Source organism: Gouania willdenowi, chromosome 9 (assembly GCF_900634775.1).
Source record: "Gouania willdenowi chromosome 9, fGouWil2.1, whole genome shotgun sequence".
NCBI classification, from domain to species: domain Eukaryota; kingdom Metazoa; phylum Chordata; class Actinopteri; order Blenniiformes; family Gobiesocidae; genus Gouania; species Gouania willdenowi.
In genome coordinates this window covers 29,497,929-29,517,002 of record NC_041052.1, presented here as the reverse complement: position 1 = coordinate 29,517,002, position 19,074 = coordinate 29,497,929, and the positions used below count along the sequence as shown (strand labels likewise).

The 19,074-nt window shown below is 41.7% G+C and overlaps 1 protein-coding gene across 5 annotated transcripts in view; it reads left to right on the top strand.

Annotated features, from left to right (window-relative positions):
• pomt1 (protein-O-mannosyltransferase 1) overlaps window positions 1-18,776 on the top strand; it is a 33,643-nt gene extending 14,867 nt beyond the window's left edge. For 2 of the 5 annotated variants that reach the window (XM_028456420.1, XM_028456421.1), the window contains exons 8-20: window positions 46-379; window positions 4,331-4,461; window positions 4,528-4,623; window positions 5,477-5,569; window positions 8,197-8,322; window positions 14,787-14,883; window positions 15,641-15,733; window positions 15,810-15,930; window positions 16,180-16,274; window positions 16,341-16,454; window positions 16,836-16,962; window positions 17,124-17,301; window positions 17,463-18,776. In XM_028456420.1, the coding sequence (XP_028312221.1) occupies window positions 46-379; window positions 4,331-4,461; window positions 4,528-4,623; window positions 5,477-5,569; window positions 8,197-8,322; window positions 14,787-14,883; window positions 15,641-15,733; window positions 15,810-15,930; window positions 16,180-16,274; window positions 16,341-16,454; window positions 16,836-16,962; window positions 17,124-17,301; window positions 17,463-17,637 (1,780 nt within the window). In that variant the 3' untranslated portion in view covers window positions 17,638-18,776. The remainder of the gene's footprint in view (window positions 1-45; window positions 380-4,330; window positions 4,462-4,527; window positions 4,624-5,476; window positions 5,570-8,196; window positions 8,323-14,786; window positions 14,884-15,640; window positions 15,734-15,809; window positions 15,931-16,179; window positions 16,275-16,340; window positions 16,455-16,835; window positions 16,963-17,123; window positions 17,302-17,462) is intronic. The other 3 variants (XM_028456422.1, XM_028456425.1, XM_028456423.1) reach the window with 3 other exon arrangements.
• The last annotated feature ends 298 nt before the right edge of the window (window positions 18,777-19,074 follow it).

The window sequence follows — 19,074 nt, the reverse complement described above, 5'->3', positions numbered from 1 at the left end:
GTGTGGTACCTGTCAGGTGTATTAATGTACAGATGTGTGTGTTAGTGTGAAGTACACAGGTGTGTTCTCCTACTTGCTACTGCTGGGTGTGGCCTCCCTGCACACCTGGAATCTGATTGGAGATCGAACTGTCAGTCACGTAAGTCATAGAATGTTCCAGAGAATCAACAAAGTCCTGACCAATCAGAGAAGAGCTGACAGCTGTGTGTGCATGTGTGTGCAGCTGAGTGTGTGTGTTCAATGTGTGTGTAGAGCTGTGTGTCTCCTGCTGGTTCCTGTTCTGCTCTATGTGTTCTGGTTCTATATTCACCTCAGTCTGTTGAAGCACAGTGGACCACATGACCAGCTCATGAGCCCCGCCTTCCAGAGCAGCCTGCAGGTGTGTGTGCTCGTGCTCCCTACACACTAACCCAAACCAAAGCACAGTGTCTCTTAAATAGAAAGTGAGTCTAATCTGATTCCATAATCCAACACTCACTCAACTTTAGATTGGACACAGTTTACGTTGTTTATAATTTTTTTTAATAAGGTTTTAAATATCTACATCAGTGACTGATGACTTCCGCCAAAATTAAAACAGAGTGATACAAAAAAATCTTTATATTTAACTGCTTCACATGTAAAAAAATATAAAACTGTGAATGTGACAAAAAAAAAACTTGTCACTGAAAACCTATATTAAATATTTGGTGTCACAAATCATTACACAAGGACAATATGGTTGTTATATATACAATTTAGCGATGATGTGATATGTTGCCATGGCAACACGTCATAGTACAGTGGGGCAAAAAAGTATTTAGTCAGCCACCAATTGTGCAAGTGCTCCCACTTAAAATGATGACAGAGGTCTGTAATTTTCATTATAGGTACACTTCAACTGTGAGAGACAGAATGTGAAAAAAAATCCAGGAATTCACATTGTAGGATTTTTAAAGAATTTATTTGTAAATTATGGTGGAAAATAAGTATTTGGTCAAAAACAAAAATTCAACTCAATACTTTGTAATATAACCTTTGTTGGCAATAACAGAGGTCAAACGATTACTATAGGTCTTTACCAGGTTTGCACACACAGTAGCTGGTATTTTGGCCCATTCCTCCATGCAGATCTGTTCGAGAGCAGTGATGTTTTGGGGCTGTCGCCGAGCAACACGGACTTTCAACTCCCTCCACAGATTTTCTATGGGGTTGAGGTCTGGAGACTGGCTAGGCCACTCCAGGACTTTCAAATGCTTCTTACGGAGCATTTGTATATTATTTGTAAATTATGGTGGAAAATAAGTATTTGGTCACTTCAAACAAGAAAGATCTCTGGCTCTCACAGACCTGTAACTTCTTCTTTAAGAGGCTCCTCCTCCACTCGTTACCTGTATTAATGGCACCTGTTTGAACTCGTTTTCTGTATAAAAGACACCTGTCCACAACCTCAAACAGTCAGACTCAAAACTCCACTATGGCCAAGACCAAAGAGCTGTCGAAGGACACCAGGAAAAGAATTGTAGACCTGCACCAGACTGGGAAGAGTGAATCTACAAAAGGGAAGCAGCTTGGTGTGAAAAAATCAACTGTGGGAGCAATTATTAGTTTTTCTGCTAAGGGGACAGGACGACTGATCCGTGTTAAGGAAAGAATGAATGGGGCCAGGTATCGTGAGATTTTGAGCCAAAACCTCCTTCCATCAGTGAGAGCTTTGAAGATGAAACGTGGCTGGGTCTTCCAGCATGACAATGATCCCAAACACACCGCCCGGGCAACAAAGGAGTGGCTCCGTAAGAAGCATTTGAAAGTCCTGGAGTGGCCTAGCCAGTCTCCAGACCTCAACCCATTAGGTGCCATTAATACAGGTAACGAGTGGAGGAGGAGCCTCTTAAAGAAGAAGTTACAGGTCTGTGAGAGCCAGAGATCTTTCTTGTTTGAAGTGACCAAATACTTATTTTCCACCATAATTTACAAATAATATACAAATGCTCCGTAAGAAGCATTTGAAAGTCCTGGAGTGGCCTAGCCAGTCTCCAGACCTCAACCCCATAGAAAATCTGTGGAGGGAGTTGAAAGTCCGTGTTTCTCGGCAACAGCCCCAAAACATCACTGCTCTCGAACAGATCTGCATGGAGGAATGGGCCAAAATACCAGCTACTGTGTGTGCAAACCTGGTAAAGACCTATAGTAATCGTTTGACCTCTGTTATTGCCAACAAAGGTTATATTACAAAGTATTGAGTTGAATTTTTGTTTTTGACCAAATACTTATTTTCCACCATAATTTACAAATAAATTCTTTAAAAATCCTACAACGTGAATTCCTGGATTTTTTTTTTCACATTCTGTCTCTCACAGTTGAAGTGTACCTATGATGAAAATTACAGACCTCTGTCATCATTTTAAGTGGGAGAACTTGCACAAGTGGTGGCTGACTAAATACTTTTTTGCCCCACTGTATTGTGATTCCGTTTCCAGTTGGAATAGGGAGGCTGAGGGTGTAGGTTCTGAACGACACTCATCGTGTGGAGGGAGCACTTTGGGGTGTGGCCTGTGTCTGATGTTTGTGTAGGAGGATGAGCTTGGACAAGGAGTGATAAGAATTATAATATTAATTATTATTAATATTACAGTAATTTGCCAAGAGGTGCCATCTGAAATCGAGTTAGTGTTTCAGATCACTTAATTAGTTATTAATACCTTGTCATCCAGGGTTGTGAACTCTTGTCAAGACTGTCTACTCTCCATATAATAAACCTTATGTTTGTAATATTTTCATAAACCACAGACAACTTCTCAAAGTAAAAACATTTATTAATCAAAACAAGTTAAAATCAACTAACACAATAAAGCTAAAAGAGCGCTATGCTCACTAAACTAAGGATAAATGTATATACACTTTAAAGGTAAAAGCTTAGTAGAGAAAGAAGGAAAGAAAGAAAGAAAAGTAGCATGAATTCAGTGTGTGTGTGTGACAGCTATGATAAGATCAGTTTGGAACATGTGGCTGCAATTATTTTAGGCCCGATTAGAATTTGAGATCCAGAGTACCTCGGTTCTGATGGGTCTGTGGTCGGTGGTCCTTCTCTTGTGGCAGAGCGGACTGGCAAGAGGAGTCTGAAGCAGCAAAGCGTGGCTCTGGACCGCTGGAGGGTGTACGAAAGGGTCCTTTCCTGGACCTGGTTCTGGCCTGTGTTAGGCTGGACAGTTCTGTTCCTTGTTCAGCGGGTTTCACAGCTCGTTCAGTCAGCAGGTTTCCACTGGTTCTGACCTGTGTTAGGCCTGTCTGGCCTTTGTTCAGCGTGTGCAGGCTTTGTTCTTGTGGTTCAGTGTTCAGCTCCTTCAGGCTAGGTTTTAGGTTCTTGGTTCAGTGTTCATCATCTTCAGTTGGAACAGGAGGTTCTATCTCTGGGATGCGCAAGCTTGTTTAAAAGGTCTAATGAAAGAAAACACTTTGTTACAAAGAAAATAAAAGATTAAAGAAGACGTACATAACACTGCAGTGGTCATCTTAATGGCCAGCACCAAAATCCAATGATTTGAATTTTGCGCTTCGGTTTTGTCCGGTCTAAGCGATTCTATTGGTCGACGTGTTTTCGGGAGCCAATTAGATTGCTTTGGATGTTTTGTGGGTTTGGCTATCATGTATGTGTGATAAGGAATGAATTAAGCAGAGATCATATTTTCCCGGTTATTCTTGGAACAAAACATGATATACTTTATGCAAAGTTAATGAGAGATATTCTTTAGAAACACTTTTACTGTCAAAACAATTATATGGGGGCGGTGTTTAGCTCAGTGGGTAGAGCGCCCGCCCCATGTACAGAGGCTATAGCTCCTCACCTGCAGCGGGTCCAGGTTCGATTCCCGGCCTGGGACCCTTTCCTGCGTGTCATTCCCTGCTCTCTCTGACCCCCTTTCCTGTCAAGCAACTGTCATATAAAGGCCACTAGAGCCAAAAAAAAAAATCCTTTAAAAAAAAAAAAAAAAAAAAAAAAATTATATGATCTTATTCTAAGCATGTCCGTGATTTCCTGTGAATGAAGAGAGTTAGTGGCAGTATAGAAAAATACATTTCAAACTTATCAAAAATGTGTGTCCTTTTAGGATGTTTCATTGTTAATTCTTGGAAAAAGTAGAATACAAAGGGAAAGATTCTGCCATGTGCTTCAAGGAGGAGTGGGGGAAGAACACAGTCGTAAATTCCTGTACTCAGCTCTTTGTCTCTGTTTGCAAGGGAAAAAGGAGGAAACTGTTTCTGACCAAAGTGGTCAAGAAGTGTACCGTGATATCTGTCATAGACATGACCTCCTACATTTGATTAACTGAGTGCTGATTGGCTGATTTAGGGCGGCCTGTCTAGGATCACTCGAGGTCAGCCAATGGAAGTGGCCTACGGCAGTCAGGTGACGTTAAGAAGCTCCGCCTCCCAGCCAATGCCCTGCTGGCTCAACTCGCACAGAGCCAATTATCCAATCAGGTGCTGCCGTTAACCCAGCAGCCAATCAGAGGCTGTGAGCAGCACTCACCTGTTCTTGGATTGCAGGTATGAAAATGGGCGGGGCAGCTCTCACCAGCAGCAGGTTGCATGTTCTCCCTCCAAAGACGTCAACAACTGGTGGATCATCAAAGACCCTCACAGGTACTGACTAACCAAATAAGTGACTAACTAACTAACTAACTGACTAAAGGTTGTTTTATGGTTTTGTGTGTACAAATAATGTAATTTTTGCAGCCACGCCCCCCCGCGTGGCCATTTCAAGCGGAAGCGTTTTCGTGTCATGCACCTCTATTTTTTTCGAACAAACTGGACGGAGCCACACGGGAAATCGTGGTGGACAAACAGCAGCTACTTGTTGCTGAAATTAGAAAATACAAACATTTGTATGATTCTTCAAGCAAGAATCATCGCGACAGCCATGCAGTAAATAATCATTGGCATGAGATTGCCGCCACACTTGGCAAAGTAGAGGATTGGGTGAGAAAAAATTTACAGAACAGATTTGTGAAAGCAAAAAAAGCCTTTAAAGGACACAGTGGAGACCCCGGTGGAAGCAAACATTTCTCCAGTATTTTAACAGAGTTGAGCTGGCTCACCATTTTCATGAAACACAGGTAAACATACTCAAATTTCTCTCCAGATGAGGTAAATCAAATAATTATTTTACAACAGAAAATTTAGCACTGAAATGCAAATGTTCATTATAGATTTTATAAAATTTTTATATTTAAAGGTTGTTGTGGAAGAGTTGGAAGTGGACAGCATCAAAGCAATGGCTACTTCTTCTACTGTACTTTTCTACCGTGGTTGGCATGTGTTTATAATACACTGCCCCCGGCAGTTTGGGAGCGGAAACCACACGGAGTATGAATGCCACATGTGTTGTTTCATGGGCAGCACATTGATGCGGAAAGCATAAAACAACCTTAACTGACTGACTGACTGACCACACTAGTAGGAGGCATGCTGGGTAACGTAGTTTTCTCTGTTGTAGGCGGGGCCTAACAGTGGATCGTCCTCCTCGACCTGTTCGTCATGGTGATGTCATTCAGCTGGTTCATGGGACAACCTCCCGCCTCCTCAACAGGTGACTCAGATGAACTGTTTATACTGATCATGGTACGATAACTCTAGGTTAACTAAGTAAGCCTGATCTGCTGTCCTGAGGATCAGGTTACATTAAGCCTGAATTAAGCTTAAATCTTCTCTGTTCGTCAATCCTCACCCCCTCCATCTGTCATGCGCAGTGGTGGGCTGTCAGGGCCAGCAAGGCCTTCTCTGCTGGCCTAAACATCATCAGAAAATAGATTTAATTTTAATATATTTTTTTCATAAATATGTATTAAATTATTCCTCATAGTCTTTTCTCTTTATTTCATAGCTTTCCTCTTTGTTGCGCTGCTTCCAGGATTGTATATTTATGTTATAGCTTTCATCCAATTATATTTGAGCTGTCACGTGTTGCCAGGCTCCAAGAAATCTGTCACGTTCAGAGGACGTGAACGTGTCACGTTCACGTCCTCTGATTGGATATGCATTAGTGAGCGACTCGAACGAGCTAAAACGTTAATTCGCGTTAAATTCACTGTTTTTTTCCAACCCACAATGGCTGAAAGAGGAGAAGAGATTGATCTGGTCGCTGATATACATGCAACGCCATTTTCAAGACGGACCTTTCAAGAAAAACTTGATATTGTGAGGATAGGTCGTCGAACCCCCGCACTAGCTAACCTGTCCCAGCCGGGAAAAGGGTTTGTGCGCCACTTTCAAAGCAGCAACTACGAGCGGTATCCCTGGCTCACAGGTTCACAGAGGAACTGCAAATTGTACTGCTGGGAATGCCTGCTGTTTGCAACTAGCCACACTAGGTTTGGAAACTTGAGTTGTTTAAGCAAGGCAGCAACGAGACACCAAATCACGGCTGGGCACTTACAAGCCACAGTGCATTTAAAAACATTTGGGGACACCCGAGTGGATCTACAGCTCAATGAACAACTGCGCAGGGAAACGGAGCTCCACAACGAAAAGTTGAAGAAAAATAGGGAAATATTGAAAAGACTGATAGATTGTGTCATGTTTTGGGGTAAACAGGAACTTTCATTTAGGGGACACGATGAAAGTGCCGAGTCCACAAACAGAGGCAACTACGTGGAGCTTCTTTCTTTTCTCGCTGAAAACACAGACTTGCACTACCACCTGTCCACTAACAGAGTGTTTATTGGGACGTCAGGCAAAATACAAAACGACCTGATTCATGCTATTGCTGAAGTGATGGGAGAAGAGATCAAAATGGAGATTAAAAAAGCACCCTTTGTCGCTGTTATGGTGGACGAGACGACAGATGTGGGTAATGTTGCCCAGCTTGCACTCGTCCTGCATTACGTGACGGACACAGGTGTCAAGGAGCGTTTTGTCAAATTTGAAGATGTTACTACTGGCAAGCGAGCTGATGACATTGCTACTCAAATTTTCTTTGAGGCATATGAATGTTGTTCGGACAAAGTTGTGGCACAGTGTTATGCTGCATTCACACTAAACGCGTTTTTTGCGGCACACGCGAACAGATTACATGCAAAGTCAATGGTTTAGATGCGCTAGGAAGCGAATTATTAGCCGGTGGGGCGGAGCGGATTGTTTCGCGCGTGGAAAGCGGTGGTTGCTGCAAGTGTGCTCCCGATTTTCGTGATATTCACCGTTCGCTTGAGTTGAAAATTTTGAACTCCAGCGGCTGTTTCGCGTGAGGTGAAACAACCTCCAAAAGAGGTGGAGCAGCTTATCCTACAGACCTTCAGTAGACCACCTCCTCACCACCAGCTCTGACTGAGGATGAGATGTTTTTCAGAGACCTGCTTCCTACCCTGCAAAAAGTGCCACCAGAATTTAGGGAACGTTAAATTTCAAAGTTATAAACTTCTTGATTATCATCCGGTAACACTAAAGTGTCTATCTTTATTTCAATGGGTTTGTTGTTTTTGTGTAGAGTAGCAAATCCTTCTTCACGATTTTCCTTTTGTTCTTCTACAGTGTCAACGGATACACCATCCACATAAAAAGTGTCATCATCAACAGTGTAGTCTCTCTGCTCTACGTTTATCTGGTGCACTGGTTTTCTGCTGCAGCCTTGTTTATTGAAACATTTCTTATCAAAGCGTTGAAAAGTGGATTTACAGCATTTTTTGTAATGATTCATCTTGTTGCATTTGTGACATTGTTGGCCAAAGGCTGGACATTTATCTCTTTGTGCTGCATGGCTACTTCCACAGTTGTTGCAGTTTGTGATTGGTTTTACATCCTGCAGCTGAGCTCGTTTAAACCTTGTCCTGTTGTGCCCCCTAGTGGAGCTTTTCTGCAGCTCATCCATGCATGTAACTGCCTGTTTGGTTAAGGCTTTAGTGTTCTCCTCAGTTACTTCATATATACGGCAGATGGAAACGGCCTTGACTAGTGTTAAATCACTATCACGCAGCAATGCTTTTCTGATGCTGTCATTATTTATGCCACACACGATTCTGTCGCAGATCAGTTCATCATTTAGCTCTCCAAAGTGGCAACTTTTGGCTTTTATTTTTAAATCACTGATGAATGATTCGATATTCTCACCTTGTTTTTGATTTCGAGAGTGGAACTTGTGCCTTTCCATTGTGTTATTGTGTTGTGGATTACACACTTCCCGGAATTTTTGTTTGAGACATTCGGGGTTTTCTCTTGACTCAGCTGGGACGAGGACGGCTCCCTCGACACCTGGCGCCCTAACTTCTGTGGCGTAGACGAACGAACGCTCCCGTTCAATGGCTTCTGCTCCAGCGAGATTGAGGAGGATATAAGCCTTGGTCTTTGCAGGTTTGTCTGAGTGTGCCGCCTCAATTAAGATGTCATATTCTCTTTCAAACACACGCCAGTTCTCAGCAATGTCTCCTTCAAACACGAGTGGGTCGGGTCGCCGAAATCCTTCCGCCATCACGTTAGCCAGCTGTAACGCTTTTCCTCCCTTATATCTTCAGGACTTGCACAGAACGGTGTTATAACTCACCGGCGACAGGCTCTGTAGTCTTCTGACACCATGTAGAAATGTGCGAGGAGTCCACTGTGAGCCTTTAGTTGGTTTATTCACAACCCAATCACAACTTCACAACGTGACTGTATCCGTAGAACTGCTTGCATGGGACACCTTTCTAGAGAGGTGGAGCACGCGCACTGTTGACCAGTACGGCAAGCGATGAAGCCAATCATAACATAATGATTTACAGTTACGGTCATTATACGGGGTGGATTAAATAATGAATAAAGGATTGTTTTATCCCGTTCTTCTCCGTGTTATTATCACATTATAAAAAAGTTTAAAAATAGCAGGAATTAGTGCTGGTCTCGAACGGTCTTGATGGAAAATCCCGAGTTCGGACAGCCCGAGTCCGAGACAAGACCGAGTCAAAATGCTTCAGAGTCCGAGACAAGACCAAGACCTTTAAAATTTGGTGTCGAGACCGGTCTCGAGACCAAGACCGATCTTGACCACCACAACACTATCATACACATTTCACAACTAAATGTGATGCTATGACCACTTTAAACATCAAATAAGACTACATACCAACGATGCCACAAAAAGCACAAGATGTGGTAGTTGTATTGCCAAGAACACACGAGGAATGAAACATTACTTCCTGAGTCTAATAACATACTTTGTGTGTTTTTAAAGGTACAGCTTACTTATCAGAACCAACTGAATTAACTCAGAAACAAACACACACTAAATCAGGTAATCTGAATAACAGAAGCAGAACAGTGTCCTTGGAGAGGAGCAGAAGGAAACCTACTCGGTCCTGACCTGTAGATCTTCAGCTTTTGTGGAGATTATTGTGATCCAACCATGAATAAGGTCAAAATTTATATGTGAAATACAATCTACTGCCGCCCTGTCCAGGGTGTAGCCCTGCCTTCCGAATGAAGAAAGCTGGAGGTCAATGGGAGGAGTCATAGAAGCGAGGCAGGACTCCAACTTCGATACTGCTTCTCCCATTGATTTAAAAAAAAAAAAGTGCTTGGATCGGTGTCAGCAGAAATGTTTGGTCCCCCCCCCCGGTTGATACTGCTGGAATCGCAGCTTTTGCTATGGTCATCTGATTAAACGCTACCATTGGTGGAAGTAATCATTCATCTGAGATAAAACCACAATGAACCACCTCTCAAGCCTTCATTTCAGTGGAACGGTCCGTCACTCTGTGGGTCAATCCAGTCTTTTAGATGATTGAGCCCAACTGCTATTCTTTGGGCTATCTTTCTGTATGGTGTCACTTCTTCGCATCTCATCATCTATTCATTAATAACAAGCTCCCGTGCCGCAGCTCTTTCCTGTTTCCACAGCGCGGTCAATCTCCTTGCACTCTAAAGCTGCATTGTACGCTTTTCCTGGAGTCTTTGCCATGATGAGTGTGTGTGTGACACCTGATCACAATTTTTATTTATTTATTTATTCAGTTTATTTCCGACATGGTTGCATTCACAGAAGTTTTCTTTTTCTCTTTTTTGTTTTTTTTTTTGTACATGCCGAAAAAGGAGACGAGAGAAGCAGGTTGCTTATCGGAGTCCCCTATTTTGAACACAGAAAATTTACATCAGAGCTCGTCTCTCTGGTCAAACATTCTTTGATTCTGAACACAATTTCATTTTTTTCTTTTTTTTTTTGTCCCTTTTTGTGTAGGATTTATTCTCATCTGTAGTCAGTGTTGTCTTGTTTTTTTTTATTTTTTTATTCTTCCTCTCCATCGTTGTTCGTGTTGTCCTTCCCCGTAGATTTCATTCCCAAACATTGTTTGTGTTCCTCCAGTTCAGAAGAAAAGTTCATCTTCTTTCTCATTGATCTCTCACTCGTTGATCTCGTATTCTTGCAAAAATGTCTTCCGAGTTTTTTCTTTATATCTAGCCAAGTTTGCAGCTTGTTTTGTCTCTGCATCAAGGCTATTCCAGCTGGTAATAGCTCTGTTGACAGTGCTGTATTTTCCAATGTTAGATTTAACCCTTTCTTGTATAAACACGTTATTATGTCTTAGTTCATAAGCAGTGTGTTTGTATGTGAAACGTTTTTGTATTTGATATGGGAGTGTATTTAGTGATGCCCTATATGCGAGAATTTGTGTGTTGCAGTGTATTATTTCTTGCAGTTTTAGGTATTTGGCCTTTTCAAATAGTTCATTTGTGTGTGCGTTGTGTGGTGCCTTATATAAAATCCTAATTGCTTTTTTTGTAGTTTAAATAAAGGTTCAAGATACGTTTTGTAGGTGTTCCCCAGATTTCTGAGCAGTAATTTAAATGTGACCCAACAAGGGAAGAATAGATTGTCTTCAATGATTTGGTATGTAGTATTTGTTGTAATTTCCATAGGATGTAGGTGCTTTTAGCAAATTTGTTTTTAACTACTTGTATGTGTTTTTTCCAAGTCAGTTTCTTATCTATCCACACTCCTAGTGCTCTATATTCTTTTACTTGTTCAATTATATCCATGTCTAGTTTCAGTCTAATATTTTCTGTTATTTTTTTATTTCCAAAGCTGATGAATTTTGTTTTGCTGACGTTTAGGGCTAGTTTATTTACATTGAGCCATGTTTGGATTTTTGATAGTTCCTCATTCGTCGTTTCTATTAGAGTTTTAATGTCTATACCTGAGCATAGGATGGTTGTGTTGTCCGCAAACAGCGTTAGTTTAAGGCAATTTGAGACTTTGAAAATGTCGTTTATATATAGAATGAACAGTTTTGGCCCTAAAATCGAACCCTGTGGCACACCACACTGTATGGTTTGGCATATTGATATGTTTTGTTCAAAGTCCACATATTGCCTCCTATTTCTCATATAACGTTTAACCCAGTTTAGGGCGTTGTGCCTAATGCTGTAGTTTTGAAGTTTTTCCTCCAGAATATCATTCATGGTTTATTGTGTCAAATGCTTTTTTAAGGTCCAAAAAAATGCCGAATACAAATAAATTATTTTCTAATGCATCTCTTATATTTTCCGTGGTATCAGTTATAGCCATTGCTGTTGAACGTCCCTTTCTGAACCCATATTGGCCTTCGTGTAATATATTATTTTCTTCTATGAATTTGTCCAGCCTTTTCATGAACAGTTTTTCTAGAATTTTCGATAATTGCGGTAATATTGAAATAGGTCGATAGTTGGTGAAATCTCGTTTGTCTCCACTCTTGTGGATCGGTCTGATTTTTGCGATTTTCATTTGGTCTGGGAAAATACCATTTTTGAATGAGAGATTGCTGATATATGTTAGCGGTGGTGTTATTTCAGCTGTTATAGTTTTTAGTAGACTCATAGTTAGATTATTAACGTCTCTGGATTTTTTTGAATTACAGTTTGTAATGATTGCTTTCACCTCTGCTTCCGTTTCTTCTTCAATGATTCAATGCTGTTGGTTTAATGGTGACCGTGACTCAGGTGATGGACGGGCCGTCTTCTGATCCAGAGGTTGGGGGTTTGATCCAAGTCTATACCTGTCTGTCCTTTGGCAAGACTGAACTCTGTGGGGCAGATTCACTTAAGGGTTAGTGTTGTTAAAACATATGACAACAAACGTCACTCCATGCAATAATAAGGGGTACAAACTCCAGGGAATCAGCACTGCGCGTCACAATGCACCCACAACCCATTTAGCGCATTTCCCTCTGATGAATATGTAAAGTAGGCGCATCTCATAAGGGGTGCAAAAAAATGGGAGGAGGAAATGCAAATAAATGAATGCAGTGGGTGCAATGCAATTCATCAAACCTGGAACTGTTTGTGGTGATTGTTTTACCACTGGAAAATAGTACGACTGACAAGCAGGTGCAAACACACATGCGGAGATCAGCTGCAGTAAATGTTGACACAAAACACAGCAAAGATTAAAAAAAGACTCCAGTTAACCTTTCTAGTATAAGAAAATAATTAAAATAAAACAATTGTCTATATTAACAGCCACTGAATAAGAAAATGTTGAGTACAGTCAAATGTGTGTGAGGGAGAGAAAAAGCTGGACACCTGAGGCGATGTGTATGTTCATTGTGGCTGTGGTGCAGAGAGAATGCTGTGCCCGGAAATCCATGGATGTCGCTCCAGACGCACCGCTCCAATGAGCTCCTGTGTCTTTCTCTCCATGTTTTGACCTTAAAACTCTCGTATCGCGTTGATGTCAGGAGCATCAGGCCAGAATGAGCTGCGCGCTGCTCGAAGGCTCCGACCTACTGGATGATGCTCAGTAGATCATTTTCAAATGGTGCTGATCGACTGATTGACACAGATTCTGTTGCTGCATTAACTCAGATCAATGGCAACAACAGATCAATAGGACGGTTTCTGTCCAAATCTGCCTGTTTTTCATGGACTGATAAGAACAAAGTTACAGGACCTGACGGAACAGCAACATTAATTTAGGAGGAAAGAATATCATTAGGTTTTAAAGTTGTTGTTTTTAAATAACACTTTTTTCTTAGTTTATTTTGTTTTCTACATAATAAAATGTTGGTGGGCCAAAGCAGAGAAGGCGAACACTCAATAAACTTTGCTCTCCTCTGATAAGGTGAGGAAACAGCGGCAGCAAATGATTTAGGGATGCACCTGGTTTACCACACCTTTGATTCAGATCTTAGTGAATCCACCCCTGTGTCTCCTGTTGGTCGACTCACTCCTCCCATGGCAGCTCTGTCCTATTGGTGAGTGAATGAGAGTGAATGGGTGAATAAACTGATGTTATGAAGTGCTTTGAGATGACCTCAGTGGCTATGAAGCGCTTTATGAATCATCTCCATTTACTTTTTAATGTGAACACTTTGATTGTTCTAATGTGGTCAGGCTTTATTTTGAACATCACTGATCGTTCTTTGTGCAAAGTAAGAAAAAAACTTTCATTCTGTAAAACATGTCATATTTATTCATGTTTTTAAACCAAACGATGAAGATACTTAACACAATGAGACTATCTTGCTGACCTATCTACTGACTTACATATTGACCTACCTACTGACCTACTTACTAACCTACCTATTGACCTACCTACTGACTTTTTGTCAGATATTTTACTTTACAACAGCTGTGTCAACAGCTGGGTTCGTTTACCTTTAATCATTGAATTGTGATAAACGTCGTAGGTCCCTCTGGATGTCTTTACACATATGGCTCACATTCAGTTCAGACTTTAAACTGATAGAAAACACATTTAATGTGCAACATGAACGAACAAATAATCTGAAATGTACATTAAGAATTTCTTTGTGAACTTTGAATAATGGAATGTTTGTATCAATAAAATGGATAACAATGATTTTAATGTTGTTATAAAATTAGTTCATAAAATGAGAGGTGGATCAGATTGGCAGAAAAGATCGGTTTCATATGCAAGGTTGGCCGACCGCCTATCCCCAAAATTAAGGAAATTGTCGCTGATCCATTGGTGCATCCTTTGATTGATCGCATCTTGTGAATTTGTAAATGATACATAATCATCTAATTATTGCACAGAAATGGTTCATTGTGAAACATGTTTGAAGGGAAATGTGTAATAATTGCATATGTTTTCAAAAAGAAAAACAGTAAAACGTGAATCATCCATCCATCCATTTTCTTCCGCTTTATCCGGGGCCGGGTCGCGGAGGCATCAGTCTCAGCAGAGATGCCCAGACCTCCCGATCCACGCACACCTCCTCCAGCCGTTCTGGGGGAACCTCGAGGCGACACCAGGCCAGCTTAGAGACATAGGCCCTCCAGCTTGTCCTGGGCCTTCCACGAGGTTTCTTCCCAATAGGACATTCCTGAAACACCTCCCGAGGGAGGTGACCAGGAGGCATCCGAAACAGATGCCCGAGCCACCTCAGCTGGCTCCTTTTGACGTCAAGGAGCAGCGACTCTACTCCGAGCTCCTCCCGGGTGACTGAGCTTCTCAACCTAAAACGTGAATCAATCAGACTTTAAAGCTCAGTGTGTTTTACCAAATATCAGTGATTAGAAGAACTGAGACTCATTCAGTGCTTAATATGAGACATCACTCTATACAATAAAGTGTTTGTTACCCTTCCTTAGGGAGGGCTGGTGATGGTCACAATTATCCAATAAAATTAATTCTTTTATTTAATTGCAATAACAAAACATGCATTGCTGTCTTAAAAAGATTGCACTTGTAGTGTTGTTGACCTTTGACTGCATGTGCAGACAAAGAGAAAAAAAAGAATAATATGAGACATCAGGGTGACTGTGTGTGTGTTGCTTTGCTGTAATACACACACGTGTGTGTGGGTTACTAATGCTTCCATGTGCACTCTGTGTCACAGTCATGACGTGGCGGCTCCGATCAGTCCTCAGGCTCAGGAGGTTTCTGGATTTGTGGATTTCAATGTCTCCATGACAGCCCAGGACCTTTGGAGGCTGGTGAGTCTGACCTCTGACAGCATCAGGCTGTTTGTTTGGCTGCGTTGTAAATATCCTAACGTACTACTCATACTAAGTGTGACGTCTAAATCGGTACGTAGTGTGTTCACATTAGACAGTATGAAAAGATTGAGTAGGTGAGAAATACCCAAATATATACTATATGGGGTTATTTTTTAAGTATGCACGGTGGGCACACTAGTCATACTCAACCATCCCATGATGCATTGCGAGAGGAATGTAAAATGGCCTTGGAACCGGCTTCAAGCTAAAAATCAAACATCCCCTTTTAAAAAAAAAAAAAAAAAAAATCTATTCTTGTCTTCAATTAGTTTTTTTTTACTCTTTTGTAATTGGGGCTCTTATTTTGAAGTTAAAAGGAAGTTTTGTCAGTAGCACAATGGAGGGTCTTTTAAAATATGTCAAATGAAATGTATATACGTAAGTTTTATGGCTCAAATGAGCACATGTTGATATTCTACTTGGTCACTTTCTCACTTAAAATATTTTCAGAATTTTCAAAGGTGGAGAATCAACAGAGATATTTAACGTCAGTGTGCTTCAGGTTTTTGTCCTTGTAGGTTCCAAATGCATCTTGGGAAACTTGGAAGTATACTTCAGTGGGAACAGTCATCGTCCTAATCATACTTATTGTATATAATAGACAGTATATGCTCATTGAGTTTGTAATGTTTAGTATGTTAGTGGGACATTTACAACAGACAATGTTTGTTTGTTTGTTTGTTTGTTTGTTTAGGACATTGCTAACAGGGAGGCAGAGTCAGAGTCCTGGAAGAGTATCAGCTCCGAAATCCGACTGATTCATGTAAACACATCTGCTGGGCTCAAGGTGATTGTGTTATGATGTTTATACTGATGATGTGCAGTGACTTGATTGGTCACATGAAGTCATGTTTGTGACACAGCTGAGTGGCTCCGCCCTCCCCGCCTGGGGTTTCCATCTAATGGAGGTCGTAGCAGAGAAGCACTTCAGAGCAGATGCTGTTTCCTTCTTTTGGACGGTGGAGGAGCATCGATACTGGACCAGTGAGTCCTCATCTACTGTAATAAACTAGTTACGTCATTAACTAGATACTCGCTTAACTAGTTACTCACTTAACTGAGGTAACTAGTGAGTGAGTTACACTCTGACAGCTTTTTACTAATGTGTCGGTCTTATTTGTGATTTGAAACCACACTACTTATTCCTGTACTCTGTGTGTGTCTGTCTGTCTGTCTGTGTGCACGCGCGCCCGTCCGTCCGTCCACCCGTCCGTCTGTCTTCCTTCCTTCCAGCTGAAGGTCCTGCAGGTGCTGATGGAGGCTCACAGCTGGAGGACAAACAGACACACAGGAGTGTTTCTTTCTGGACCAAGTTCACTGAGTTACAGGTACATACACACACACATACACCTGGAGACTGCAACTTGGTGATGTCACTCCTGTTTCCATGGCAGCGGAAGATGCTGACAGTCAAACAGGAAGAGACGGAGCACAAGTACAGCTCCACCCCTTTGGAATGGATCACCATGGAAACCAACATCGCTTACTGGATGGACAAGTCCTCCAACGTAACACGCACACACATACACACAGAGACACACAGCTTGGCTGCTCCCTCTGTTCATGTGAATGTAATGTTTAATGTTTACTTGATCAAACAGTAGTCTGATCAATAACAGATGACTGAATGATGTTTGTTAAACAAACACAGTAAAGTCATCAAAGTCCCATGGATCAATGGATCAGTGTGTGATTAGACATGCTTCAGTTGTTCTCTATGTTCAATAACACCAGGTCAGAGAGTGCGTGGCTAAACCAGGCATCATCCTATAAAGTTTGTTCTTTTCAGAGCTCTGTGATGTTGAATATAAAGACAATGTACAGACTTTTCTCAGCATCTAACACACATTAATAATAACCATCTCTGTTCTCTCATTGGTGTCTTTCAGGCTCAGATCCATCTGATTGGTAACCCAGTTTCATGGGGTGTGGCCAACCTGAGCCTTCTGGCCTATCACATCATAGTTTCTGTTTACCTGGTGAGGAGGAGGCGGGGCTTCAGAGACTTAACTGAAGGTACTACACACACACACACACACGCACACACACACACACACACACACACACACACAGAAGCAATAAACATAGAGATGAGAGTCCAATCTAAAGTGATTCAGTCTGTTACAGACAGAAAATAACAGATCTGAAGGAGAACTTGTGTGTGTGCTTGTGTGTAGCTGCGTGGCAGCACTTTGTGTGTGTGGGGTGTGTGTGTGTAGGAGGTTGGATGATGAACGTGCTTCCATTTCTGCTGATGGAGAAGACTTTGTTTCTGTATCATTACCTTCCTGCTCTGACTCACCTTCATCTGCTCACACCTGCCCTGCTAGAGCACACACACAATCACCTGCTCAGGTACGCACACACACACACACACACTGGATCAATAATATATTTATGACCATCTTTCATGGTCTGTAAAGCTGTGATCTCATGACAAGGGTTTAAAGTTCACAGACACATCGGGTGCTACCATTAATTTGTGTGTGTGTGTGTGTCCGTGTGTGTGTCCACAGTTCGCTCACACACCAACGTGCGCTCCGTGTGTGCGCAGCAGTTGCTCTGCTCCTCATACTCTGCTCCTATTGGTTCTTCAGCCCACTGACGTACGGGTGCCCAGAGCTCTCAGCCAATCAGCTGCAGGTGCTGAGGTGGAGGAACAGCTGGGACTTCCTGTTACGCCGCCAGTAAAGGTCAAAGCTCAGAGTTGAGCAGCAACAAGACCTGCTTTTACTCTGAAAGAATGAAAGACACACACTGACCAATTACAACCAGCCATTGATGGGTTAACATGGTTACACAGCTGTGTCCATATTCACACTGTGTGTCTATCTGTGTGTGTGTGTTAGAAAGAAAGACACTTTTTAATGACACATTACAGACTGCTCAGTGTCTGTCTGTTTGTCAGTCAGTGTCTGTGGGCTGACTGCTACTGCTTCACAAAGGCACCGTGCGTGTGTGCGTACTTGTGTTTCAGAAATGACCAATGGGACAGCAGACATCTCTGCTACAGAACATCCTGTGAATGTTGTTTCTTAAATCAAAGTGTATTGTGAAAGTTTCCCATGCTGCTCATAGCAGATGATTTCCTTTGGAGGATTGTGTGAGAGCTGCTCTAATAAAGGTTCTCACTGACTTGTTTCTGCAGCTGAAGGAGAACCAGTTGTTATTCTGTTTACTGCACAAACACACAAAAGGATGAATGAAAATGACATCACATTCTGACCTTCAGGAGAAAAGGAAGAACATCATCCCCTGCGTCTGTAAATGTTCATCGTTGGTTTAGATCTTCTCCTGAAGGTCCACATGTCTCTGCTCATGGTCATACAAGCTGGTTGTGATCTACAGTCTGTCTGTAGCCAGTGGCGGTTCTGGGGAAGAGCCAGCGAGGGCTGGTGCCCCTGTAAAACTGACCCTGCCCCCCCATCTCCACACCAAATAAGAAAAAAATGTTTTATATTGGGTGACAGTGGTTCAGGTGGTAGAGGGGGTAGTCTTCTAAGCAAAAGATTTGGGGTTCTTTACCAGTCTATGTGTCAAAGTGTCCTTAGGTAAGACACTAAATCCTAAATTGCTCCCAGTGGTTGACTAGTGCCTTGCATGGAGTGTCAGCCCCATTGGTGTGTAAATGGGTGAATCAGCTGATATTGTAAAGCGCTTTGAGACTACTTCAGGGGATAAAGCGCTATATAAATCAAGTCCATTTACCATTGTTCATAATGTTAGTGTTGTTGCTGAAGCCAAAAAAAATTTAATTTTGTTTCCTTTACCAATTACTTTGGACATGAAAAATGAAACTCACGTTCAATAAAGCTTTTCTGTTACTGTAACACTTTTAATAGTACTGTGTATGACTTTATCATTATCTAGACCACAAAATGTGCATAGTTAAACGCTTCTCAGTCTCTTTTGTCAAGGTTATATGTGACAGCTGTCTGGAAATTGCCCCGTCCCTTGTTGTGGCTAATGTAAATAATGATCAAAGACACTGAGCACGTGATGATGCTACTAAAAATAATAACAATTGTTTCTTGGATATTGGCGTGTTACAACCAACTTGAATATGTGTACCTACAATAATTAAATGAAGCGTTTTAAAATGAGATTCAAGAAAATGAATCACCGTGA